The 24,533-nt window shown below is 57.8% G+C and overlaps 6 protein-coding genes across 6 annotated transcripts; 5 read left to right on the top strand and 1 right to left on the bottom strand.

The window, feature by feature from the left end:
- The first annotated feature begins 401 nt into the window (after positions 1-401).
- TRAVEDRAFT_169312 (MFS general substrate transporter) lies at positions 402-2,451 on the top strand. Its single transcript, XM_008041463.1, has 9 exons — positions 402-622; positions 673-738; positions 793-953; positions 1,006-1,064; positions 1,127-1,202; positions 1,280-1,436; positions 1,490-1,961; positions 2,011-2,276; positions 2,334-2,451. The coding sequence occupies exons 1-8, from the start codon at positions 440-442 to the stop codon at positions 2,268-2,270; spliced, it is 1,434 nt and encodes a 477-aa protein (XP_008039654.1). The 5' UTR covers positions 402-439; the 3' UTR covers positions 2,271-2,276; positions 2,334-2,451.
- Positions 2,452-5,277: 2,826 nt separating this feature from the next.
- On the top strand, positions 5,278-7,975 carry TRAVEDRAFT_72567 (oxalate decarboxylase; the record flags this gene model as incomplete). The annotated part of the gene is made up of 16 exons (XM_008041462.1): positions 5,278-6,059; positions 6,122-6,195; positions 6,255-6,278; positions 6,332-6,374; positions 6,437-6,464; positions 6,525-6,542; positions 6,598-6,654; positions 6,716-6,805; positions 6,877-6,918; positions 6,980-7,091; positions 7,151-7,343; positions 7,399-7,408; positions 7,466-7,500; positions 7,561-7,624; positions 7,678-7,800; positions 7,868-7,975. The coding sequence occupies exons 1-16, from the start codon at positions 5,620-5,622 to the stop codon at positions 7,973-7,975; spliced, it is 1,461 nt and encodes a 486-aa protein (XP_008039653.1). The 5' UTR covers positions 5,278-5,619.
- Positions 7,976-12,292: 4,317 nt separating this feature from the next.
- On the top strand, positions 12,293-14,152 carry TRAVEDRAFT_65296 (uncharacterized protein). The gene is made up of 2 exons (XM_008041461.1): positions 12,293-12,653; positions 12,710-14,152. Exons 1-2 carry the CDS (start codon positions 12,477-12,479, stop codon positions 13,535-13,537), a joined length of 1,005 nt encoding a protein of 334 aa, XP_008039652.1. The 5' UTR covers positions 12,293-12,476; the 3' UTR covers positions 13,538-14,152.
- A 2,733-nt stretch (positions 14,153-16,885) lies between these two features.
- Positions 16,886-18,302, top strand: TRAVEDRAFT_29558 (uncharacterized protein). Its single transcript, XM_008040938.1, has 3 exons — positions 16,886-17,158; positions 17,215-17,748; positions 17,816-18,302. Exons 1-3 carry the CDS (start codon positions 16,984-16,986, stop codon positions 18,142-18,144), a joined length of 1,038 nt encoding a protein of 345 aa, XP_008039129.1. The 5' UTR covers positions 16,886-16,983; the 3' UTR covers positions 18,145-18,302.
- A 1,679-nt stretch (positions 18,303-19,981) lies between these two features.
- Positions 19,982-22,214, top strand: TRAVEDRAFT_37938 (uncharacterized protein; the record flags this gene model as incomplete). The annotated part of the gene is made up of 19 exons (XM_008041026.1): positions 19,982-20,007; positions 20,059-20,097; positions 20,159-20,276; positions 20,326-20,380; positions 20,435-20,492; positions 20,566-20,569; positions 20,620-20,637; positions 20,695-20,720; positions 20,772-20,797; positions 20,851-20,882; positions 20,936-20,960; positions 21,147-21,190; positions 21,246-21,346; positions 21,406-21,430; positions 21,483-21,517; positions 21,572-21,599; positions 21,650-21,707; positions 21,757-21,896; positions 21,945-22,214. 19 exons carry the CDS (start codon positions 19,982-19,984, stop codon positions 22,212-22,214), a joined length of 1,128 nt encoding a protein of 375 aa, XP_008039217.1.
- Positions 22,215-22,454: 240 nt separating this feature from the next.
- On the bottom strand, positions 22,455-24,472 carry TRAVEDRAFT_21074 (uncharacterized protein; the record flags this gene model as incomplete). The annotated part of the gene is made up of 7 exons (XM_008040860.1): positions 22,455-22,666; positions 22,723-22,798; positions 22,859-22,915; positions 22,982-23,023; positions 23,075-23,317; positions 23,371-24,085; positions 24,159-24,472. The coding sequence occupies 7 exons, from the start codon at positions 24,470-24,472 to the stop codon at positions 22,455-22,457; spliced, it is 1,659 nt and encodes a 552-aa protein (XP_008039051.1).
- Positions 24,473-24,533: the final 61 nt, after the last annotated feature.

Below are 24,533 nucleotides of genomic sequence, written 5' to 3'. Positions count from 1 at the left end.
ACTGATATCTGCGCCGCGGGCTTTGGGCCATTGGACTCCCGCCAAACTCCCGCCATGTCGCCCATCGATAAACATCGATACTGGACAGCGAGCAGTGTGCGGCTGAGGTCAGGTTGAGGTACCCGGCTGAGGGAATGATGTCGCCAAAGGGATCATTGCGGCTTTACGTGTCTCGCCGGAAGTTCGTCCCATGGCGTGCGGGCGGAACTCTACCCGCCCTCCTAGCGCTGCCAAAGAGTCTCCAGCAGCGTCAGGCTCACTGAATATGGAACATTCGCCACTTGCTTCCGGATGCTACGGCGGAGAAGGTCTGGAATACGTCTTTTCTTCGCAGATCTTCCGCACTAGTATGCGAGGGCTGATAAAGGTCTTCCAGCGATGTGGTGTCGAACCGTCGTCCCGACCCTCACCCACTCCCTCTAACCACTCTGCCCTTGGGATGCGCCGAGAACAGGATGGACCCCGCGATGCTGACGAGGAGACCGCTCTGCTTAGCGCGTCGCCGGAGCGGAAGCCCGTGAAGACGCCGACTCCGCTGCCAAGACTGCAGATATTCATTCTGCTGCTGATGCAGCTGGCCGAGCCAATCACCTCGCAATGCATATACCCCTTCATTAACCAGGTGCGTGTAGTGCCGTCGCAATTGCGAGATGTATGCTGATGTCCTGGTAGCTCGTCAGTGAGCTGGACATCACGGGCGGCGACGAGAAAAAGGTGGGGTACTATGCGGGGATGATTGTAAGCGGCAAAAACTGGTCTTGTATGCGCAACTGTTCACTTACAACCCCTCAGGAGTCGCTGTTCTTTGCTACAGAGGCCATGTTCATCATGCAATGGTCTCGTATCTCGGATCGCGTCGGGCGGAAACCCGTGCTGCTTACCGGAGTCGGCGGTCTCTGCATCTCCATGCTTCTCTTTGGACTGTCCAAAACCTTCCTGGCTCTCGTCCTCAGGTCAGCCCATTGCTTGCTCGTCTCTAGTCCATTGTCCTGATAGCGTGTGCAGCCGTTGCTTGGTTGGAATGCTCAATGGAAACATTGGTGTTATCAAGAGCATGATGGCAGGTGAGTAATCGTCGTCGTCACCGGGTGCAAACAGAGTATCTCACGCGTCATGTTTGACATAGACCTGACCGATTCGACAAATATCGCACAAGGATTCGCTCTTATGCCCGTCATGTGGTCTATTGGTTGCACGATAGGGTACGCACTTTGCGACCGCCTCTCATGGACATCCGTGACAACTTTCGAAATGGATATCTAATCTACGCGTACTACAGGCCTCTGATTGGTGGACAACTCGCAAAACCTCACGACAGATGGCCGACTCTCTTCACTCACCCATTTTGGCAATACTATCCTTATTTCCTTCCTTGCGCCGCCTCGGCGCTCTTCTCTGTTGGCATTTTCATTGTCGCTGCAGCTTTCCTCCGTGAGGTGAGTGTCGTGGACCCCACTCACCCACAGAGTGCTCACACAGAGATGCTCAGACGGTTCCCAAAACATCCCTCAAGAAGACTGTTAGGTTCACCGATGACTGTAGAGGCCCTGAGCCATCGAGCGCAATTCCACTCCGCGCTCTACTCACCAAGCCCGTGCTGTGGTCGATAGCCAACTATGCTGCGCTGGCCTTCCTGGAGATCGCGTACCGAGCCATTCAACCACTCTTCTTCTCTACCCCTGTCGAGCTTGGAGGACTTGGTCTTCCGCCGTCTACGATTGGCATCATCCTGGGCTCTTTCGGCGTCATGGACGGTGTGTTCCAGGCTCTCTTCTTCGCCAAATTTGTTGGCTGGTGGGGCCAAAAGCGCGTCTTCCAGGTCGGAATGTCGATGTTCATCCCTCTTTTCCTTCTCTACCCCGTCATAAACATACTCGCAAAAGCGAACGGAATAACCCCGCTCGTTTGGTCCCTGATATTCCTCCAGCTGGCGCTGTTAGTGATCATGGACATGGCTTACGGTGAGTCTTGACGCTCTTCTTTGCCGCTCGTCACCTGAATCCCTCTCAGGATGTTGCTTCATGTTCGTCACGAGTGCCGCCCCTAGCCGAAGGTCCCTGGGAGCAACGAACGGCATCGCGCAGCTTGCCGCGTCGATTGTGCGTGCTGTCGGTCCGGCAGGGTCGACTTCGCTGTTCGCGTTATCCCTTGATCGCAATTGGTTCGGCGGGTACGGGGTATACGCCATCTTCCTGGTTCTGTCGTGCGCGTCCATGCTGGTGGGAATACCGCTTCCTCGTTATGGCTGGGGAAGCGACGACGACGACTGATGACTTGTACGCGGATTTCACATGCTCCTCTACGTGTTCGTCGCCTGACCAGTCTCGCTCCAGTACGACCATGACATACAGGTTTGCAACACTAGAAACGCTCGTGCAAAATGCTTGACCGCTATGATGCGGTGTTGTGTCGCGACGCTACTGGTTTCCGCATTGCTGTTAGATGAAATGCATCCGAAGAACTTGTACATCTGCACCGCACCCCGTGTGTCCCCGCAATATGTTCCTGAAAAGTCGACCTCCATGCTCTTGGCGGCACGAAGTCTTGTCAAAGAACGCCGAAGCAGAGCGGAGGAAGCGCTGCGACTCGAATTCTTGCGGAGATTATGGAGAAGACCTGCGTCCATGCGCTCGCATATGCCTTCGGGTTGCCGCGGGGTGCGGCGATTCGTCGGGCACTGGACCGGGAGATGCTGCAGGAGCGTCCGTGAGTGATGAGGGGCCGCGCATCTGCCTCTTCGGGATCCGAGTGCACCCATCCCACCCGAGCACTCAGGCGTGACCTGGCTACCTTCCGACTTGCTCCTAGGAGGAGCTGCTATTCTTGGAGTCTTACGTGGCGTCCAGCAAACCGTATGACGACTTGTCTGCTTGCTAGTGAGTGCCCTCGAGCCCTTGGTCGTTGCAACTTGTCCCCGACTGACGCGTTCTCTTACTGCGCCGTCGAACCATGGGGGGCCAGACGTTGGCTCAGCACGCCGCTGTTGAGTGCCGACCGAAGTGCTACTCGAGCCAGGTCTCTCTGGACTGCCTGTTCACCAGAAGTGAGCTCAGAGCGGACGCTTTGCGGGGCACATGGGTCCGACTGAGAAGAATTCTATTGAGTCTTGCCCGCTCACCGCGCGCACGGCGGACTGCGCTGGTCTAGACGATACGTGCGCGAAGAGCGTAGCACGACACCGAAGGGCTTGGCGCGAGCTTGGCGAGGAGTACGTCGTCCTTCTCTTTAAGATTGTATACCCCTCCAGACCCTGCCAAGCATACTTGGCGCGCTGTACATGGCATGTATAGTGTTGGGGGATCCGTTAGCTATGCCATTGCTTCACCCTTCCTGCATCCTCCATCGTTGCTGGAGAACGTTATTGCGCACGATGAAAGCTTGCTGTCGACCATCATCCCCCATCTATCCTCCGTCGGCCTCTGCCGTCATATCCAACCTCGTGAGTAATCTGTGTCCAGGAGCGTCTGATCATGGTAGCAGCAGGGGTCGACTAGGATAGAGTCGGAGTAGATGACGGCCAGAACGTCCTCCCTGTGGCTAGCTTGTAAGGTGCGTTTCTGTGCTAAGCAATATTGTTCGACTGCGGTTTACGCTCGGGTAGATCCAGGGGTGCAGTTCCTTGGAGGAAACCTTCTGGGGCGGCACTACGTACTCACTACGGCCACCGCAACATTGGCCTTCCTACATCATGCTCCCGCTCAAAGTCGAATTCCCCGCAGGAGCGAACCGGAAGCACGACATCTGCATCCGATTCCATTGTGCTCCCGTAGGCACACGATGGCCTTGGGCCTCTTGCCCTCGGGATCCACAACTGCCGAATATGCAACCGCGTCGCGGGCTGCTCCGATGCACCATGCGATGCACTTGCTCGCTTCTTGCGCTACACGGAACGGACCGTGGCGAAACGTCAAAGCATTTGCGGTACGCCCATTGATACGCCCATTGATTAAAACACTCGGGTGATCCGCGAAATATCTCTCGTCACCTAGGTATTGGTGACGTATGGGCGAAAACAAACATTGCGAGCTTCCTCTGTTGGGTGTCCAGCAATGGACCCGTGTAACGTATCAGGCACAATCTCGGTCTTTGCCAGTTCGCAGGGCACAAGCGGTGCGCAGTGCGCAAGCAATCTACGGAGCGTGGCTACGCTCGCATAGGGGCGATGAAAACCAGGTTTTACTTGAAAATATTGTTGCATATGAACCCCGGACGTTGGTGAGCAATGCCGAGGAAATAACACGGGTTTACACGCCGTACTCATACCCGTTATCCTCAGACAGCGTAAACGAACATGCCACAGCGGTGATGACTGACTCGTGAGCACATTTTCATTACAATTCCTACAAAACAGTTCAAACGCACCAATTTATCAAGGGAAACCCATGTCGGTTGCCCTCTTGCCTAATCTCAGGCGAGGGTTTCAAGGCTCTATCCATCGTGGAATGGAGGAGAGATATCACCTATTTTCCTTGCTTTCCCATCCCGTGAACGGACAAGGTTCACGGGAACGATCAACGGCGCGAGCAGCTGGAGTTTATCCTACTTCCGCGACTTCTAATCCTTTTCCGCCGAATCCGCGCAACGGTATCATATCGTACATCACCTCGACATTACCATTGATGGGTTGCCGAACATCGAGGTGAGCACTCGCCGAGATTCGAAGCATCTTATTATGGCGTTCCTCACGGTTATTGATAGCACAGCGCCAGCCGGCCCCGTCTGTCCGCAAACTTATCTCCAATATCTCTAACTGTCCAGGGCGGCGGCAATATCGCTTTGAAAAGGAAGGAATACACTAGATGTTGAGTAACATTTCGCAATTACTTTCAATGTGTCTGACACACATTCAAGATGCGCTGCGGCGGGTAATGCTTCCCGTACCCATCTCGTTACAGCCCTGACCTTATGCCGAAGCGAGCCTACTCAGGCGGCGCTCCCGAGATGATCGTTGTCGAACCAATTCTGGGGTTGTGGACAAAGATAGGACAAAATTTGGCCGCGTGGTCACCGGCTCGAATGGGGACCGATTTCTTCTCGGAGGACGCGAAAGCGTTCAGTAAAGGTGAATCCTCCTTAGTTTGTAGTTTCTCACTGTGCTGAGATTGTAAAGCCAGTTTCGCCGCTGACCCCCGCCACTGGCGCCCTTGCGTTGGGCCGCCGCATACCCCGTGAGTATAGCCAATGGCGCGGGCCATGGCTCCTCATCTCTGGGTGCATTCTCCGTCAGACCATCGTGACGATTCAGCATTGGACCGGACGAAAGGCGGCACACAGTGTGCGCATGTCGCGCGTCTTCCTTCTCGCTTGTTCTACGCTGCGATGCCCTTGATGGCGCGGAGCTTCTGCCACCGACACCACCCGAGTCCTTGCGTCTGCTGCTGCTGTCAACCGACCCCCTCTTCGCGACGCCCTCTGGTCTGACCCTGCGGCTGTCCGTTTTCCCCCGCGCCATTCATTTGCGCAGGATGCGCCTTGTGATACGCGACCCGCCTGACGAGGTGGGCCTTGTCAGACCCATTTTCGGGTTTCTACGCCAGCTCCGGTATATAAGGGAGGCGCGTGCAACTGGAAAGGGTCAGCTCGCTCAGCTCTCCCGCTCTGCATCTGTCTAGCTTCACCATGCTCACCTTCAGCAAGGCAATCCTCTGCGCAGTCCTCCTCGCCAAGTATGCGTCTGCTGCACCGGCCGCCGCGTCGTCCGGCATAGCGAGCAGCGCAGCCGCTACAGCGAGCTCAGCGGCCTCCAGCGCCGCGTTTGCGTCGGCCAGCTCTGCGGTCTCCAGCGTGTTTGCGTCGGCCAGCTCCGCCGTGGCCTCCAGCGACCTCCGCTCCAGCAAGACAGTGGCCCCGACCAGCTCCTTCTCAGCTGAACCCGCCTCCGTCACGGTGCCATTCGCCAGCGATGACCCGAACGGCATGTTGTGGGGCGAGGATTCGACAACTGACCCGCAGGCCATTCGTAACACGCTCGGTGCGACCATCATGGGGCCGCAGAACATTCCGATCGCGCTGCAGAACCCGGACCTCCTTGCGCCCCCTAGCACCGACGAGGGCAGCGTGTGAGTGTATTATCGCCGACCATGCCGCATTGTACCTGATTTACTGATGCATATGACCGCAGTCAGAATGCTAAGTGGCCCTTCGCGCTGAGCCACAACCGCCTGCAAACGGGCGGATGGGCACGTCAGCAGAACAGTAAGAATATCACATTGCACGCGCAGGAAGCGATCTGATTCGGGATGACGTCCCTACAGTCGATGTGATGCCCATCGCGAAGTGTGAGTAGCCCCGGACCAGTTTGTAGCGGACGATGTCCTGACGAGTTCCGCAGCGATGGCTGGCGTTAACATGCGGCTCGAAGCGGGCGCGATTCGGTGAGCCTGGCATTTGCCCATCGACTGTGCACGTCAAAGGACATAACTCACCGTTTTTTCAGGGAGCTTCACTGGCACAAGACTGCCGAGGTGATTATTTCCGATTGATGGCGTCCGAACGAACCGCTGACAATACTGCGCGCGCTCAAGTGGTCCTATGTTACCAAGGTTTGCCGCCACCAACTTAAGCTCGGGCCGTGACTAATTTCGCACGACGGCACAGGGCTCCGTTCAGGTGTCGTCCATCAACAGTGACGGGCAAAACTACCTCGCCACGGCGGTATGTGCCTCATTACGCGCTCTCCTCGGAGTTCCGCTAACCGTCAGCTGGACACACATAGTCCGCGGGCGACCTCTGGTACTTTCCTCCTGGCGTGCCGCATTCGCTTCAGGCGACCGCCGATGACCCGGACGGGACGGAGTTCCTGCTGGTACGCTTCTCGCCGCCCTCCCGGTGCTACGGGACCAGTGCCGCTGAGCTTCGTGTTCGTGCCACCAACAGGTCTTCGACGACGGCGCGTTCAGCGAAGACTCAACCTTCCTGGTATGCAGTCGTGCTATTTATAGATCCAGGGACATGTGCTCACATATGAGCCGTCTGGCAGCTCACGGATTGGCTTGCACACGTCCCGAAGGAAGTGCTCGCGAAGAACTTCAAGACCAATATCTCCGCATTCGACCACATCCCGGCGAAGCAGCTCTACATCTTCCCGAGTGGTGCGTGCCTGCTGCGTGGAGGGCGTTCGTACGGCCGTGCTCACACGAACCTCGCATAGCGCCCCCTCCGGACAACGCCCAGGCCCCGTCGGACCCGCAGGGTCAGATCCCCAGCCCGTTCGTGTTCCACCTGTCGCAGGTGAAGGCGACGGATCTGGACGGCGGCTCGGTCAAGGTCGTCGACTCGACTACCTTCCCGGTTGCTCAGGCGATCGCCGTCGCTGAAGTCACTGTCGAGCCCGGAGCGATGAGGTGCGTGCCAATCGTCCGGATGCTAAGGGCGCGCTCATCTGACCCTGTCTTCCAGGGAGCTCCACGTAAGTGATACCGAGCGTCGGCAGCGATGCCGAGAACTACGCTGACCAGCTGCACAGTGGCACCCGACTCAGGACGAGTGGACTTACTACCTGTGAGTGATCCGCGCCTTCCTCCTAGCGTATCGGCCGTGATGGCTCATCATGCACGGCAGCGAGGGCCAGGGCCGCGTGACGCTCTTCGCATCCAGCAGCAACGCGCGCACGTTCAACTACGAGGTGTGCCGTTTACCACCCGCTCGGCCGCTCCGCATCGCTGACCCTCTGCGCAGGCGGGAGACGTCGGCTTCGTGCCAGCCTCCTTCGGACACTACGTCGAGAACACGGGCAACACCACGCTCCGCTTCCTCGAGATCTTCAACACGAACCGCTTCGAGGACATCAGTCTCAGTCAGGTGCGTCGCCCGCGGCTTCACGCACCGCCGGACATAACCGCTGACCAGCACTACGTGTCGTGTGCAGTGGCTCGCGCTCACTCCGCCTGCCCTGGTTAAGGCGCACCTGGACCTCGACGACGAGACGATCGCTAACCTGAGCAAGACCAAGCTGACCGTCGTCGGCCCCGCCTAAGTCCGGGGGCTCCTTACTCGACTCCCGGTTCTCGGTCTCGATATGGGGATGCTTATACGCACCCCGAGGACAGTGGCAGTAGTGCTAGGATTCAAAACCCGCCCTCGTGTATGATATTTACGAATCTGTCTTGTCTGCGGATTATGGAAATCATGATGTCGTTACGTTGAACTCCGCACACGTCCTTCGCCTGACAGTACCTACACCGTCGTCGGACTGCGCGCATGTTGGCATGCGCGCGACAGCCTGAGCACAATCCGGAACTAGAGCGAGCTCAGTGGCGTGCAGCGGCACGCTGAGAACAGGGCGGGCTCGGGCAGATTCCAATCGGATCATCTGGTGGACGTCCAACAGGCTCGTATCGAGTGAGCCACGCCGTGCGCATTATCTGCGCATTATCCATTCGATAGACGTACTGACAGCAACATGATATCAGTCAAAGGAAAGGTAGGGAGCTCGCCTTAATCCAGAGGAGCGCCAGCGGGGAAGCCGCCGATAGCTTAGACTACGGGTTCTGCACGCGATGTAGCCATGTATTGACACCTGTTGGAGGCTCGCGAATACGTCGAGAAGCGAACCCCTGCGCTCGGTACCGCACCCAACAGAGGTCGAAGATGCGGCCGCGGCAGATGCGCGACGACCCTAATGCGCATTCAACCCGGGGGCACCGGTGTTTCTGCGAGCCATTCGCGTGCCGGGGGCGCGAGGGCGAGGTGGGAAAGTACGGCACCCAGCACGGGGGTGTTACGTGAGGGCGCAGGCGTGACCTGTGCCACTTGACACACCCAACGGGAAAATGCGCCCAAGAGGAGGCAGGGCGCGCATGGCAAACAAAAAGGTGCGAGGACATGCCAGGGGGTTGAATGGGGTCTGGGCAGTGGGTCGCCGAAGAGGATGCCAAGAGCAAGGGGGAAGCGTGATGGTGGTGACTGTGGCTGGAGAAGGACGTGGGGTTAGTGCGGGGATAGTAGCCAGGAGGGAGAGCGGGGCTGGCTGTGGTTACCGAGTCGTGCAAGGCCTCTGGATCCTATCCAACGGATGTTCTAACTTGACGCGACGTGCGAGGGGAGGGGGTGACGGCAGTGTCACCTAAGCACCTAAGCAGCGTAGTCAGATAAAACACAGCAATGGCTGGAACTCACCAGTTCGCGTCCTGATTCCTGATGGACATTGCCGAAGCTACACAATTCAGCGACTGCGTCCTCATTCATTGCACCAGCACAACGGAGCCGTCAGATCTCACGCTCCAGCCAGGCGGTACCTTGACCGCTTGACCCTGGGCGAAGCGCGAGGCCCGCCGGCGGGATGTGCGGAACGTTCTGTCCCTTCGAGCTGAGCGGGTGGTTCCGCAGCATCTTTTCGCTGCCCTCCTAGTATTCACCCAAATAGCTGTCTTAAAGCGCTGTCACCGCTATCTCGGGCAGGCAAAAAGTGGTCTCAAAAATGAATATTAATGTCCGCGTCCGCCCCACCGCCGTCTCTGCTGCCACATGCAACTGCGACGGGGTGACCAAGAAGAATGGCAATAGGCAGGAGAGAGAAGAACTGGGACGTAGAAGGGCAAAAATGGGGAATTCCATATTCTGTAACTCTTCTACTTCCTTCCTCAAACGACAGGGAAGGGAATACCGGAAAAGTTTGCGCCTAGACACGTTGGGCATCTTGAGAAGCACGTCCGAGGACACGCTTCGGCCTCGGTCGTAACGTAGTGGTCGAACGGCCCGGCGGCATCTGCGTGTTCCACTCAACACTTGGAAAACAGTTCTCCAGCTCACTCCTGAGGTTCGCCACGGCGCGCCAGCGTGCTGCAGGGATGCGTGCCAGCGGACGGTGACGTGCCGTGGGGTGTTCGGTGGAGACCATAGGCACCCACGGGGTGATTCATCTAGCCCTGGCGACCCATAACGAAGGCTAGTATCTCTTAAAGATTCCAGAAAAACCAGGCAGATGACTGATCGTGAAGCAGCTAATCCTCGAGGAGTTATATGTACGTCTGCCTCCGTCTCAGAGTCGCCTCTTTCGCATAGGTGTTATGCAGATGCGAGAGAACAGCTACGGAAAGGACAGCCCAGACCACGACAAGCCAGCTTCCGCGGAATCACCGAAAGTCGGCCCCAATGCGGCGAACACACATGAGACAGAGGAACCAGTACTCACGAGTACATGTTTGTGCTGCTCCGTGTCCAAAAGGTCTCCCGCCTACCCTTTCCAGTTGTTCCTAGTTGCGCGACCGAAACCGACAAGGAGAGGTGCTGGCAAACGTCGCACTGTACCTCCCGCGCGTGAAGCGTCGTGCACGCCCCGACTGCGCAAGTTGGTAGACGACTTGGCGTAAAACGGGATGGAGGCATCGGCGCATTCGGCTCAACTTTGGGCAACAGTGTTGCACCCCAGAGCTACACCGGAGTCCGGTGCATGTACTCCCGTGAGCTCCTGGGGTAGCTCCTCCCTGCCAAGTCCGCCCTCGCGCGCCGATACCGCTGCGGGGATGCGCACCAGCGCACTGTGGCGCTCCGTGGGGTGTTCGGTGGATCCAAGAGGCACCTGCGGCATCATCTCCGTCGAGGCCCGACGACCCATCTGCGTGAGTAACAGCGTACTATGAGCACTCCGGAAAAACAAAACGGATAACTCACCGCACGCGCAGCTGACCCCCGAGGACGAATTCATGATCTTTCACGAATAGGAGAACTAGCTTCCAGCGGGAACCGCTGCTCTCTCCCGCGACAGCTTCAGGCTGCTGCCGCACTGCCGCAGGATCGACGGCGCCACCGGCGGCGTATAGTGGGCACGTCGAGGGCAGGCCGCCCCAGGAAACACGTGTGGAGCTCCGAGCACACGCGCATGATGTGTTGCTGCTATCGTGATGCACCTCCTCCTCGCGCGCAGGCCCCCAATAAGACGCTGCAGGGACTGGTGAGACCAATCAGCATGCAGCGCGAGAGGGGTCCAGACCGATACATCCGTCCGCCTCCGGCCAGTCAGGGTAGACGCAGAGGCTTTCGAGTGCCTTTCGACGGGCGTACCCGTCGCGTCGATCGTGATCGATCGACCGCGGACGGGGATTGTGAGAGGTGGAGGCGCGTGAGGCGCGTGAGTCTGCACGTTGCCGGGAAAAGTTTGCGGAGGGTCCTGTGATCAGTGAACAGGGGAGAGCTGGAGAACGATTTCGGCGGACACTGCAAAGCGCCACTAAAGCGGAGGAGAATGGGAGCGCACGACAAAGGAAGAAGAGCGGCATGTGGTTGAGAGAATTCTGAGCCGGTCGGAGGAGGGACGGCGGCTTTCGACTGGGAGTGAGGAGGAGGGAAGGAGGGACAGGACTGAGGCTGTCCCGGACGGCGTATCGGCATGATCCTCCTTCAGAAATGTCTGCAACCACATTGTTTAGCCGCGTCGTATCGGACAGGTGTTTAGGAAAAGTCAAACCCACTGCAAATCGACGCGGGACCTGCACAAGCAGTGGGAGGAGGCCTGGACGATTTGTATGCAAGGATCGTTCGGTGCCGGAACGTGCCGTGTGCGCGATGGCGGCGATGATTGGACGAGGAAGGGGCGGGTGCCGAACAACGCCAGTGCGGTGAGGCGGGAGACGCCACCGGGCGATCAGTCCTGCGGGGAAGCCCGACGCATCGGCCTCATCGCCGAAACATCGCCAGGCAACACTCCCCGCGTCCACCCCGCCCTCGTGGCGGCCGTGGTCTGGACCGCAAGATAGTTGCCATTCACCCTGGCTGCGACCACCGCGCGGTGGCAGGCGCAACCTGCGATGACGTCGATCACAGCCGTAGCAAAAAAAATGTGCTTGACAGGCTACGGCCAGTGAAAAGCGGATGCTGTCGGAGGACAGGGAGCAAGAGCTCTTCCACAGTGAACTGCGTCGAGCGTTAGCAAGGCACGTCTCGAATGCTCGGTGCACTGCACAGGCAGGAGGAGTACGCACCACAGTCGCGTTCCTGGAGTGTGGAGTAAAAGTCCAGATTCCGTGTCCTCGCTAAAGCACCATGGGCGCCTGTGTGCGTTCACACTTGATTGAACGCCGACCACGGCAGCGAGCGCAGACCGCCACGGTAAACAGTCGGGCCCTGTATGCACGTTCAGCTAGCTATGCAAAGAAGCTTCTTGTCGTACCAGGAGCTCCGGAGAGCCAAATGCGAACCCGGCGGAAGAGTTCAGAACAGAGGCGGGTGTGGTGGAAGCATCGGCGGGCCAATCATCAGGCTCGTTCTGCTGACATCAGCACCATCACCGGGCAGAGGAGTGGGCAAGTGTCCATATAAGGTGTGCCTAGACCATCACCTCCGCCGTCCGCTGCCCCACGCCCTCTCCCTCGTCCAAGACGGCCACGGCGACGACGACGCTCCAGAGGACGGCTTCCGCGCCTGCCTTGTGCTTGCCCCGCGTATCTCGGCGACCCTCGCGCACCCGCACTCGGTAACCGACGTTGGAGTCCCTGGTTGACCACCCCTCTTGGCTGCTCCGGCTCAGCGCCCGAGATTCGATGCCGACCGTTCCCTCTACATGTGTTCATCTTGACTTTCAGTCGATCCCGGAGGTCGCTGCACTCACCGAGGCGAACCTCCTCAGCCCCAGCGAGCGCACCGCGGGTCCGACGCCCGATCCCGACCTGGACGACATGATTCTCGTTCCGGTCGATCAGGGGAACGTAGTCTCGCAGGTAAGCCGTCTCCTAATTGCCCCGCACAAGCCAAGTTTTCGAATACTATCATGCAGCACTCCATCTCGCTTCCGCCGTCCCAGGCATCCGCGTCGGCGTCCACCGGCAAGCCGCGCATCGACCTGGGCAGCCTGAACCTGCACTCGCCCTCCTCAATCGTCGGGACACCGTTCGACATCTCCCCCCGCTTCGAGTACCCCTTCCCGCCCGCCTCGCGGTCCCCGCCCTTCCCGCCGTCGATATACGACTTCGACCCGGGCGTACCGTCCTTCCCGGGGCTCGCCGCGCACCCCATCGCCCTGCCGCTCATCCCCATGGCCGTGCCCATGCCCCCGCTCGCCGTGCACCCCGGCAAGGCCCGCGGCGAGACGCGCAGCTTCTCCCCAACACACCTCAAACTGCAGGCGCGCGATCCCCCTGTCCCGCCGAGCCTCGTCAAGAAGCGGAAGCTCACAAAGCCTGCTCCGTGCTCGGAAGCCGCCCTCGCCTCGAAACACCCTCCGACCAGGCGCCCGCGGGCTGGGAGCCTGAGCGACCTGCCCGAGCACCTCCGGCAAGCGCACGCGCGCGGGCGCGTGGACAGCGTGTTCGACGCGGACAGGGACCGCTCGCACTCGCTCGACGTGGCTCGGAAGCGCGCGCCGCTGGAGCGCGTGCGGAGCGACACCACCGTCGTGGATCCCAGCGTCGGCTTCTTCGACGCGAAGCCCCCACTGCTGCACGCGTCCTCGTCCGAGACGCTGCTGTCCGACTCGGAGCATGCGGAGAAGCTGGTCGAGTCGCCGCGTTCGGCGTCGCCAGTGTCGGATGCGCCTGAGGAGGCGCTGGAGAACTCGATCGCGCCCTCCTCTACGCTTCGTTCCTCGGAACCGTCTCCTCAATGACAACTCGCCCCCCTTCGACGTCTTCGCGCTCCCGGTTTCGCTCGGCTGCGGTCACGGCCACATACACGCGCCGCCTCCGTTGCCCGGGCATATTTATCGTAAAAATCCGCTTTTGGTGTCTGATGACCCTCGCGTTGCCTTTCGCCGCCGACCTCCTTCTTGGCACCCTCCGTCCCCCAGGTCGCACCGCGGTTCTAGCAATGGACCGTAAAGCTGCATGGGGTGGTTGGGAGGCCATGCAGAGTGGGCCAGGGGTTTCTCGGCTTCCGTTGTCACCGCTGCACGCAGGCAAGCCTCGTGCGGCCGTGGTCGACGACGTGTCGCGCGCCGCGGTCTTCGTCATCTTTTTCCGGTCCCCGTTGTTTCGCGTATTTCTATGCTGGTCGTTCAGGTAATCCGGTCTCTCTCGCCGATTTTTGGTCACGTCTCCCGCTCCGGTCCCCCTCCATGTGTATCCATTCAAGCATACCCCCCTCACGTCCTCATCCTCATCCTCGCCCTCGTCCCACCTCCCACTCCCCATCCCTTGTCCGTCCGCCCACTCACTCTTTGCATCATCCACTCGCTCTCGTCGCTCTCCATCCACCCACCCCATGCGTTCCCTCCTCCCATCACGATCCACAAACCCTCCCCAGCCCGGGCCCCCATCTCCCTTCTCGCATCCCTTCATCGTCCTGCCCCCAACCCATTCCCGCCCCGCGCGCCTGTGGACATGATGATTTCACGCCACGAGCCGCCCCGCCCCAGACATACATAGATGATGATGCTCCGACAGCAACGCGCTGCGCACTCCCCTCCCCGGCCTGCACCGCACACACACGCATACACGGTCCATTCCCTGGCGGACGATTCGAGGCCGTTGCTGTAGCGATAGTTGTATATATACATACGCATGGTGTTGTTGTGCTGTACATTTCTATCGACATGTCTAGGCCCCTTCCCCCTCGTACTCGTCTACCAGCGCGATGCGTTATGCGCGAGCACCACGTACGTATATGAAGGTTTGTCGCCGTCGTCGTCATTGGCGTTGAGGTCATCGTTTGATGCCTGTGCATTGAGTACGGGGCGCTGAGTGCTGTGCGCGCAGTGTTTCTGATTTCTTTTTACACATGGCGCGTCATGCTGTGTCGATACCGTTGTGCGTTGACGTCGGGGAGGGCGCGAGCAGTTGTGGGGAGTAAAAGGTCCAGACCTCTAAACCTTCGCCGGTGAGACGATGCGGGATGTTGCCGGGGTGGCCCGCATGCTATGACGTCGTGCGCAACCGCTGCACGGCGATGTGCGAGGTCCAGGGAAGAGGTACCTTTCACGATGGTGTCCTGGCAACCACAGCGTGAGGTTGAGAATCGAACGACGTACGCCTGCCGAGTTCAGCGCGTCCAGGACAACCTCTACGAGCATGTTTAGTTCACGTTCTGGAGGGACGACTGCTAGCGTACTGAAAGCCTCATCAATGCGATAAACACGGCGAACTCGGAGGCGTCGGCGAACCACATGTTGGTGGGGGAATGAGCACAACACGCTCTGGCTCGGGGAACAGGCTGTGAGCCCGCAAGGCTGTCTCCTCCGGGTCGCGATGGAGCGCTCAGCTGCGCTTGTGGAGTCGGACTTGACGGCGAGTGTGTGCACAGCGGGGGCGAAGATGCCTGCGGTATATGTACATCTCGCCGTACGCGCCGGTGGTTGCCCCGACAGCACTCCCAACATGAGAAATATACGAGCGACTCGAGCTCGGAGGAGACGGTGTGGGTGGGCGCGGTAGACATCGGATGTGGGTCCACTGTTTTCTATATTCATCTGTGCAATCGGGGCGGAACGGTGCCGGCGTCAGCAAACGAGGGTGCTTGTCGTCTGAGGCGTACCGGCATGACGGTAAGCATGGATATTGATTCCCGCACCATGGCCGACTGCAATAAATGCGAGCCCGCCATGTTCCGGAGGGCCATGTTCCGGAGGGCCATGTTCCGGGGCGGCCACATCGATCGCTGCAACAGAGTCGCCTCGTCCCAGGCGTCAGGCGTTATACTGCAAAGGTTGAAAACTCACTGCCATAATCCGTAAGAGTGTGTGCAGTCTCTGGGAGCTTTAAAGCCAATGAGAGACATCCAGGTGGAACTGTAAGTACTTTTACCGGCGCTATGAAGGGCAGTCAAAAAATGGTGCGGGGAGACGACAAACATTACTTAACCTATACCTCTGTGACATATATCATGGCGTACCTCCTCGGACGCTGAGCTCTACAGTGGCGGCATTTCCATCTCACACGTCACTGCCTTTTAGGGTTTCCGCGGACGGCGCATTGAATGTGTGAACACTGCTCGGCGTACTGATGAAATAGGGTCGCAGAGTTACCAACTGCCTCTGTGAACGGTATTAATATTGCAAGGGTTAAGGCATCTTGGTGAATGTACAGACTTACGGACTTTTCAAGCGCAGCAGGTTCCCGAGGAAGTAAGAAGAGGATATGCCAGCTGTGCACGGCCAGGTGGTGGTAGTACGACGCGCGGCGCGTACGCGACAACTGTGCGCGTCCGTGACAAATGTAAACACGTGCGTGTGACGGACGCGACAGGACGCGACAAGCCAGCGCTAAAGCAGTCACCTGGCTCGCTCATGGACCTCGTCTCATGCGACATATGTTCTGCGCACGTCCATGTTTGCCGCCCAACACAACCCGATTTGCTACTCCGGACCGCATCTAGCTCTGGCTGGAATGCTGAACCGCTCTATGTTCATAGGATCTTCAGCTATGCCTTGCACCTCGGATCCACCACAGCTGTGCACCGGAGAGACATCGATTTTGCAAATTCTTACCGGCTGTTGACACAGCTGAAGATGCGGCCTCGGACACTTTGAAAATCTGCCCGAACCCCCGCGTTCCATACCGTGGAGCTGTCTCGCAATGGCAGCATCAACAATAGGTACCTGACATCCGCACAGGATCTCAACGCGGCTCAGTCACCGTCGCCATCGGTAAGTTGGTCGATCACCGCTCGAGTCCGGTCGCCTTCGGCTTTGCTGAGACCTCTTCCAGCTTGAGGACCCCGCGATGTTGCATGTACTGGGGGCTGCTACTTGCACAATGCAGGCGGAGGAGAAGAAGCTGAGGTAGGAGCTGTAGCAAGTCACTATTTTCCAACGAAAGCAAGCTGACAACAAATCAGGACCCCGCTACGCTCGCGGACATAGGAATGGATATAGTACATTGGAAAGCAACATCTTTGAAACGACCGTCTTCGGGCGGTCCGTGATTCGGCTACCTTGTCTCCGATCCGCCCAAGCCCGTACAAAACCTGTCGGCGTCTCAGCCAGCCCACTCTCGACCTTCCCTTTACCCTCACAAATACCCCTCGCGCGCCGGACTGGCAGGAACCAGCGACGTCTCTATCGCCGCCCCACGCCTTTTCAACTTTTGAAAACATCCCGTTTGTGGCCGTACTACCGCCATGCCTGATTCAGTGAGCAACGGAACCTTCATCGCCTACCTGGCGGACGACGGGGATACCAAGGCTATCACATACACCGGCACCTGGGCCCATCTGTCCTCGGGCTTGAACGACTCGTACCTAGACACGGGCTCCGCGGGAAACAGCGGCTCACAAGCAGCGCTGACCTTCAAGGGTGAGCAGCACGTCGCGTCACAAGCTCACCTCCCAGCACTAACACCCTCCCAATAGGGTCAATAATCGCGGCCGTAGCGGCAATCCCCAACGGGCTCAGTGACGCCGATGCACGCAATGCCCCCAACGTGTCCTTCGCCGTCGACGGTGGCGCCGCGATGAACGCGACGGTGGACGCGTCGAACAACACGTTCATGTACATTAACAAGGCCCTCGCGGTCGGCCAGCACACGGTCACACTCACCATTCTCGAGCAGACGGACGCGTTCCCATTCGTGCTCGACTTCTTCGTGTATGCGGGCCCGGACGACGTCACGGTTCCCATTGGCGACACACAGCCGCTCTCGGACGACGGGAGCGCGGGCTCGACGGGATTCCTGAACGGCCTGTTGCCGGACATCGAGAAGGCGGAGAACAGCAACAGTGGGCCCCCGGTTGGGCCGATCGTGGGAGGTGTCATTGGGGGCCTCGCGCTCATCGGGATCGTCTCGCTCGTTGTGTGGTACCTCTTTGTCCGTCCAAGGAGGCAGGGTGGACGGCCGTTCTTCTACGCACCCGCGAAGATCAGCGACATACTGTCTAGTGAGATCGGTCAGTGCACCCCCCTGAATTTACATATCTCGTATTTCCAAATGCTCACCCGTCATCGCCCTCACAGCCGACACGAAACCCCAGCCATACCCGCTCACGCAGCCCACGCCCGGCGCGCCCACCCGATCGATGTCGCAGGTGCCCAGCCTCGCGCGCACGCGCCAGCCCACGTACGCGCAGAGCGAGTCGGAGCTCGAGCAGGGGCTGGAGTCCGTCAGCGGCTCGTCTGGCTACGGTTACGGGGCGGGCATGGGCGCGGGCAGGCAGGACAAGAAGGGCCCGCTTTCGAGTCCACCGCCCGCAACGTACCATGCGGATTCGGGCATCCGGTTCACGGCTGGCGGTTCGAGCACGGACCCGCTGGCAGACGTTCCGCCGATGTACAGCTCGAACTAGTCGGCGTTGGGGAAGAGGGGAGCGTTAGCGGCTGTTCTGTATTTTGCTCTGTCCTTGCATAGTACGTCTTTTAGTAATGTGTAGTCAGGCCTCGATCGGGTGTATCGAGCGTCCCTTCTTTGTACTTCCAGTGAACATACATTCATTCGAACGTTCGCCCTCGAGCACTATATATGCAGTGATATCGTACATGATTTCAAAAACGTGGGCAGTGAAGTTCACAAGCAGGACGAGTCAAGACGGTACAAAGAAAATAACATAGCTAGATTCACTTCCATCCATCTGAAGACTCGAGCTTCCAGCCAACTGGCCGGTCACAAGAGCACCTCAGAAAGAGAAGAAGATCCCGGGAGGGAAGGGAAGATCCCCCGACGACACAAGCCGATACTGCAGTGGCATGGTCATCGCGTCCCCGTGTTGCAAGCAGAGCACAGGGAGCAGGGGCGGCAAAAATAAGATAACCAATGATGGAGGCGGTGCCTCCATAATAGTGGTTAAACTATTAAGAACAGATACTACACTTGATCTAAGCCAAAAGGCCAGAGTGGTAAGGATTCACGACGTCCGCGCGCAGGTTATATAGGGCGGGGAGCGATCGCGCAAGGACCAAGGCGCGCGTTTAGGGCAGGCGCGAGGTGTGGTAGGCGTTGTGGCCGGATTGGGAAGGCGGCAGCTTTGGATCCTAACAAGCGCAAACAAGTGCCGTCGGCGGCGCGATCGCTCGCAGTGGTTCCGCCATCCGACGTCGTCGTCTCGAACTCTTGACAGCAAAGCTCCGTGTATATGGAATAACTTTCCTGATGGCACCCTCCGTCTATATTCTCACTAGTGCTCCGCGAAGACATCCGTATCGCCCATGTGGCCAGGCTCCAGCGGTCTCGGCCGTTGGTCTCTTGCAATTGATGGGAAGTCTTCAAGCAAGGCGCCCTATTGAATGTGCATCATTCTGCTAGTAACTGCTCGCCTGTTGAGGCTCCTTTCCATCGTGCGTAAAACTCGTCATTCCTGTCATGGCTTGGTGGTGTATGTGGACAACTGTGCGAACGCACGTTGTGCAACTTTACTCCCCCCTTGCACAGGACAAAGGACTGGAATTTTAGCTTCAGAACACCATATGCTAGCTCTAGTTCATCATCGCGGGCCGCGACCCTACGGCGCTCCATCTTTACCGAGCAGAGACCATCACGGGTGGCGTCCCCCGGCGGCACAGAGAGAGTGAGTGCTAGAGTCGCTAAGAAGTGCCTTACCCACGGTGTGTCATGGGTAACGAAGCATGGAAGCCTCTCAACCGTGCCTGTGCTACGTTTAGAGGACGTAACAGCGTTCCATGCTGCGCAGAGGCATATTGGGCATAGTGCCGTCCACGGTCGTATCATGCTGATAACAGTCTCATTGCCCATTGAACGGTCGAAGAGCGGTCAGAATTATAACCGGGACCGGTCGTGTTCAAAATATACTGTCATCCTGAGCTCCTTTGTTGACAGAACTCGTTCGGCGACATGGCCGGCTTATGTTCTAGGCCAGCTACACCTGGAGTGTAGCTGGATGACCTACTCTGACTAAAGCGGAAGGGCGGAGCCAGTGTGGTGTAAGCCCGGTTCAATGGATTGCTCTAGAGAGCACCTTCCATATCGGCTACATCCGCACGCGGAATTGCACTCATTACGGGGCTACGCGAGCTCGGTGCGACGGTCACTGCGCTTCCGCCCGGCATGCTGTCCGTGGCTTCATATACCTCGATGAGAACGGCGTCAGCGCACCCGCCCTCTCTCTGCTTCCCCCCTGCCTGCACTTCGCTTTCGTTTGAGGAGCTCGCTCCTCGCTGTCCCATGCCGCCATGAGCAGCAGATTCTTGGACTTGACGTACGTCCTTCGTCGGCTAGTCCCCCGATGCGATATTGACATAAGATATAGCATCGGCGTTATTTTTATCGGCTTCTTGGCTACGGGATTGTGAGTGGCATTTCCTTTCGCGCGTTTGCATCATCTAAACGCGTATGCAGCTTGTTTGGAGGTGCGCGTCATTCCGCGTTCAGGAGGACTCGGCCGCTCACGGAGATGCAGTCACCACCTCGCAAACCGTGTGGTACTTCAAGCATTACTCAAATGACCGCCGCGTCCTCCGGTACCTGGTAAGCAAACCTCAGGCATGCCTGGCCATCGCTCATGCTATTTTTACAGGTCGCCATAATATGGCTTCTGGACGCACTTCATTTAGCCCTCTATCTCGTGACCAGTAAGCCTCGACCAGCCCGTTCCCGTCGAGATACATACCGATGCCCGCTCGCAGTGTTCATCTACCTCGTACAAAAGAAGGGAGCATTCTTCGGCCAGCAACCTCTGCCATGGTGAGCATCTTCGCATGCGACATACGCCGTTTCTCACCGCGCTTGCTGCGCATGTCAGGACGTCAAATGTGAGTCGCGTAAGCTTCTGCCAGGTATCGTAGAGCCCATCGTAATCCGGTTCTCGCAGGCGCAGTTGGTGTGTAATGTACGTCCTACATGTTTCCTTGCAGTCTGCGCGCAGATTCTCACCTCCAGCCCCTAGGCGTTCGCGATTGGTCTCATACAGTCGTACGTACACAGCTTTCACCACGATTTTTTACTTATGCTGACTGCGCGTAGGTTCTACGCATCCCGCATTTGGACGCGTGAGTGCACAGTCGACCAATGGATGCTGAGTGCTGGCTGACCGGTACTTCAGTAAGCAAGAAGAAGTCCCTTCTGGTAGTAATGGTGAGTCGTCCTTCAGCGCGTTTCCATGGACAATGTTTAACATATTCCCGTAGGCCATATTTGTCACCGTAACGTTTGGTACGTCCGAACTGTTGGTGAAAAAGACAGTGCCTTACTAAGTCTCGCCGCTATTCAGTGTGCGCGGTTCGTGAGTAATGATCATTATCGATGGTACACGCAGACGGCTGACTAGTTTGTGCAGTGCTGTTCTTCAAGACGTACGTCGCTGCGTCGCATTCCAGAGCTCCGTCTCTAACGTAACAGATAGTGTCCTCACCAGGACCGTGGCCGGCTACGTGGCATTGGTTGTAAGTGCAACCTTCTTATTACACATACCGCTTTTTGACGTTTCGCGTGGTACAGCCATTCGATATCGCGTTGAGCGCCATGTGTGCCTCGACCGATGTACTGCTGTGCAGCTCACTGGTCACCCTACTAGCCAGGTCGCGTCCTGGAACCGTCGGGTACGTCAGACAAGCCCCTCGTGCGCTCGTGATCGATCTTTTAACACGGTGTCGTTCAGAGCGAATCGCCTCATCAACAAGCTGGTACGCATATTGGTGAAACTGATGATTACCTCAACAACTCATGTTTTGCTAGATGTTGTACACCGTTCATACCGGGCTGGTCACGAGGTACATCCTTTGGACGGGACTCTGGAAGCGAAGCAGTGACTGACCTTAATGTAGCGTTAACGCCACTCTCGCGTTGATACTGGTACGCGGTGCGCACTTGACTCTATCGCGAGGTTACTGATGCAGTTGCAGGCGGTGGTTATGCCGACTTCGTCAATATTCGTGATGTTTTACTACATCGGCGCTCGCTGTACGTCTCGTTCGAATCTTCTGTCGTCGTCGCTAACACTAGTCCGCAGTTTACTCGGTCTCGCTCCTTGGAACGCTCAACGCGCGGGCGAGCCTTCGTTGGCAGGCGCAGAACATGGGCCAGTTCCCGCTCCCCGACATACAGATCACTGCCCCTGTCACTCCCAAACGGACACTGTCGGACTCGATGGTATGTCTTCGAGTTCGTCATACTTCGCCGGTCTAACCAGCGTCGCAGCCTCACTTCCATGAACTCTCCCTCGGCTTGCAGTGCGACACGCCCTCGACATACGAGAGCATCTCGAGCGGCGAGACGCGCGTGTACGAGACGCGCGTGTACTGCGACGGGCATCGGTGCTACGCGCTGCCCCCAGATATGGAGCTCGGACTAGATAAGCGACAAAGTATGGACATTAGCGAGAGCAGGATAGGGATTCGGACAGACCCTGGCGTTGCAGTTGTTGATCCCACTGGTCCCGACTTCCGACGTACTGTGAGCGATCAGTGAGCGGTCGTGGATGTTGTCCCTGTATGTGTGTGTTTTGTGTACAGTTGCTATGTTTCGCTGTGCATGTTCGCTCATCGCATACTCTCTACTATATCATGATTTAATGCCCACATATATCATGTTGGCATCTGCGATGGCCGCCTAGAACCATGGATAGAAGATGCATCGTCGCCCAATTCCGCCTGGGTCGTGCGTGATGGTACAGTTGACTCGGAAATTGTATTACATTATGTTTTCGATTCAAGCCGATGCAGTTACCAGCGGAGCCCAGTCGCGCCCAAGGAAAGTACTCGTGCTCATAGTATGCGGTTTTGGTCCCACAGTCGGGAGTCCGACTCGGAGGACGTCGAGCCGTTGGCTGCTGTTCCCTTTCTTCGCCTGGCTCGTGTCCATAACAGCGGTTGTGACGTCTTCAGCCGCAGGCGGTGCCGTTTGCTCCGACAGTATGCCAACTGGTACCAAGAGTCAGACAAAAGTGAGCTCGTGTGTTACTCGGAGGTGGGCGTACCTCCATATTCATCCACCGTGATCGGAGGACGTACCCATGAGAGTGCTGCAGCAATGTCGTCAGGAAAATGGTCGGGCTATGCCACAGCCGCACCGAGCTTCAGCATTTTTCTAAGGAGCATTGAGACTTCACACACCGGAAATAATGCGTAGAGATCCATGTCAGATGCGATTGCCATTTCGGCATCCGAGTTCTATGAGAGGTATAGTTTGGTGTGAGAATGACCGCTCGCACAGACATGTTTCCAAGCAAAGCTCACCCCAAGAATGTAGTCCAAAACCATGTTGACAGGGTCGAACACCTTCGTGTGTGAGACAAAGCACGGTACGGCATCGGGATGGCGGGTACATACCTCTTCATGTTCAGGTGGATGGTGGCTCATGCTGCCAGCATTCTCAGCGTTTGCAAGAACCTTTGGAGCTTCTGGATCCTCGTCAGGATGACGTGGGAGCTGGTGAGGACCAGCCCGGGCCACCAATTTTAAGGGAAGGAGTCGGCTGCGCCGTTTGGCTTTGTAGTAGTGAACGAATAAGCATTGGTCGGCACCCGTTTCGTCTACGAGGGGTATAGGACCGTTTGAGCTTTCCTGCTCAGCCTGTTGTAAGATTAGCGTGTGGATGGTGTGACCGTTTGAAACACGCAGCTTACCGAGATGGACTCGAGGGTGAACACCGAGCCAGATAGTGAGTTCACCGATAAGCTGCTATCAGAGAACGATGCCGGTGAAGACGATCGAACTTGCATGGCGGGGGAAGTAGCATGTGTGAAGCGGGACCTCAGAGACTCTGCAGAGTCAAATGCAGAGTAGTTGGACGCATACGTGTTGATGCGTCTGTACATCACCGACGGTGCAGACATTGTTGTGAGGCCTGAGGCAACGGTCAAAACGGAAGTTGGAGGGAGCGGGCAAGCGCCGTACGGCGTGTATGGCACTGCGGCAGGCGCAAAGGGCAAGCTGGGTGCGGAGCTCTCCTGTGCACGCCATGGGCTGTGTTTATGCCAGACCCGGCCGCCAGGCTGCGCGCCCGACGTTACGATGTTGTAGTCCACTTTCGGCTGGTCGGGAGTACCCGAATCGAAGTGGACCGTGACCGTGACCGGGGTGGCACCTTTGCGCCGGAGGTCAGAGAACGCGGCGACGCCCCAGTGACCCGCCGTCTTTGTTACGCCGCAGACGAAGAAGATTTCTTCGCGTGAGAGTTCCAAGCCGAGTACACCGTTCGCGAGCTCTTCCCAGCTGTCCAGGTGTTCGCGCATATAGGTGACAATCTGCCTAGTGTTCCGGATGATAGTTTCTTGACCCCGGGAACTCAGCATCAGCAGCGCTGCTTTGTCTTGCGTTAACTGGAACTCGACACTGGAGCTGAAAGTGCGGCGATCAGTATATGGTGGTCCCAGGGGATCGAAGATACCGTTACACGATGCGGTTCACTGACCCCACACTTCCTTGGACGGCAACGTTCTTGATCGATCGGCTGCAAAGCATACGCTGGGTGATATTCTCAATGGGCCCACTGGTAACGAGGTTGGGCGGGTTGAACGGCACGTAGTTCTCCGGCTGCACCTGGTGCGGCTGTAATTCCGCTTGTGTCTCCTTGCATCGCAATAGTTGCACGAATTGGCCATCCCGGACCCACCCCAAGTCAGCGATCTCGACCTCCCGGCTGGTGCGTGGCAGTGGCTCGGGAACCCACAAGGGGTACCCATGGCCGAGGTGGTAGAGCTCCTTGGCATAGACGTTCCAGGCCATAACGATGTGTCGCCACTAAGAGGGGAAGTACTGAGTACTGATTGGGGGGAGGGTATGGGCC

Source organism: Trametes versicolor (assembly GCF_000271585.1).
Source record: "Trametes versicolor FP-101664 SS1 unplaced genomic scaffold TRAVEscaffold_7, whole genome shotgun sequence".
Lineage (NCBI taxonomy): Eukaryota > Fungi > Basidiomycota > Agaricomycetes > Polyporales > Polyporaceae > Trametes > Trametes versicolor.
This window is presented reverse-complemented; position numbering and strand designations above follow the sequence as displayed.

Bases quoted from the DNA above. Each gene is read 5' to 3' on its own strand.
- TRAVEDRAFT_169312 (XM_008041463.1), top strand. From the start codon at position 440: ATGCGCCGAGAACAGGATGGACCCCGCGATGCTGACGAGGAGACCGCT. The intron at 739-792 runs GTAAGCGGCAAA...ACAACCCCTCAG, and splicing joins GGTACTATGCGGGGATGATT to GAGTCGCTGTTCTTTGCTAC. The intron at 1,203-1,279 runs GTACGCACTTTG...CGCGTACTACAG, and splicing joins TCTATTGGTTGCACGATAGG to GCCTCTGATTGGTGGACAAC.
- TRAVEDRAFT_65296 (XM_008041461.1), top strand. From the start codon at position 12,477: ATGCCGACCGTTCCCTCTACATGTGTTCATCTTGACTTTCAGTCGATC. The intron at 12,654-12,709 runs GTAAGCCGTCTC...ACTATCATGCAG, and splicing joins AGGGGAACGTAGTCTCGCAG to CACTCCATCTCGCTTCCGCC.
- TRAVEDRAFT_29558 (XM_008040938.1), top strand. From the start codon at position 16,984: ATGCCTGATTCAGTGAGCAACGGAACCTTCATCGCCTACCTGGCGGAC. The intron at 17,159-17,214 runs GTGAGCAGCACG...CCCTCCCAATAG, and splicing joins AGCAGCGCTGACCTTCAAGG to GGTCAATAATCGCGGCCGTA. The intron at 17,749-17,815 runs GTCAGTGCACCC...TCGCCCTCACAG, and splicing joins CATACTGTCTAGTGAGATCG to CCGACACGAAACCCCAGCCA.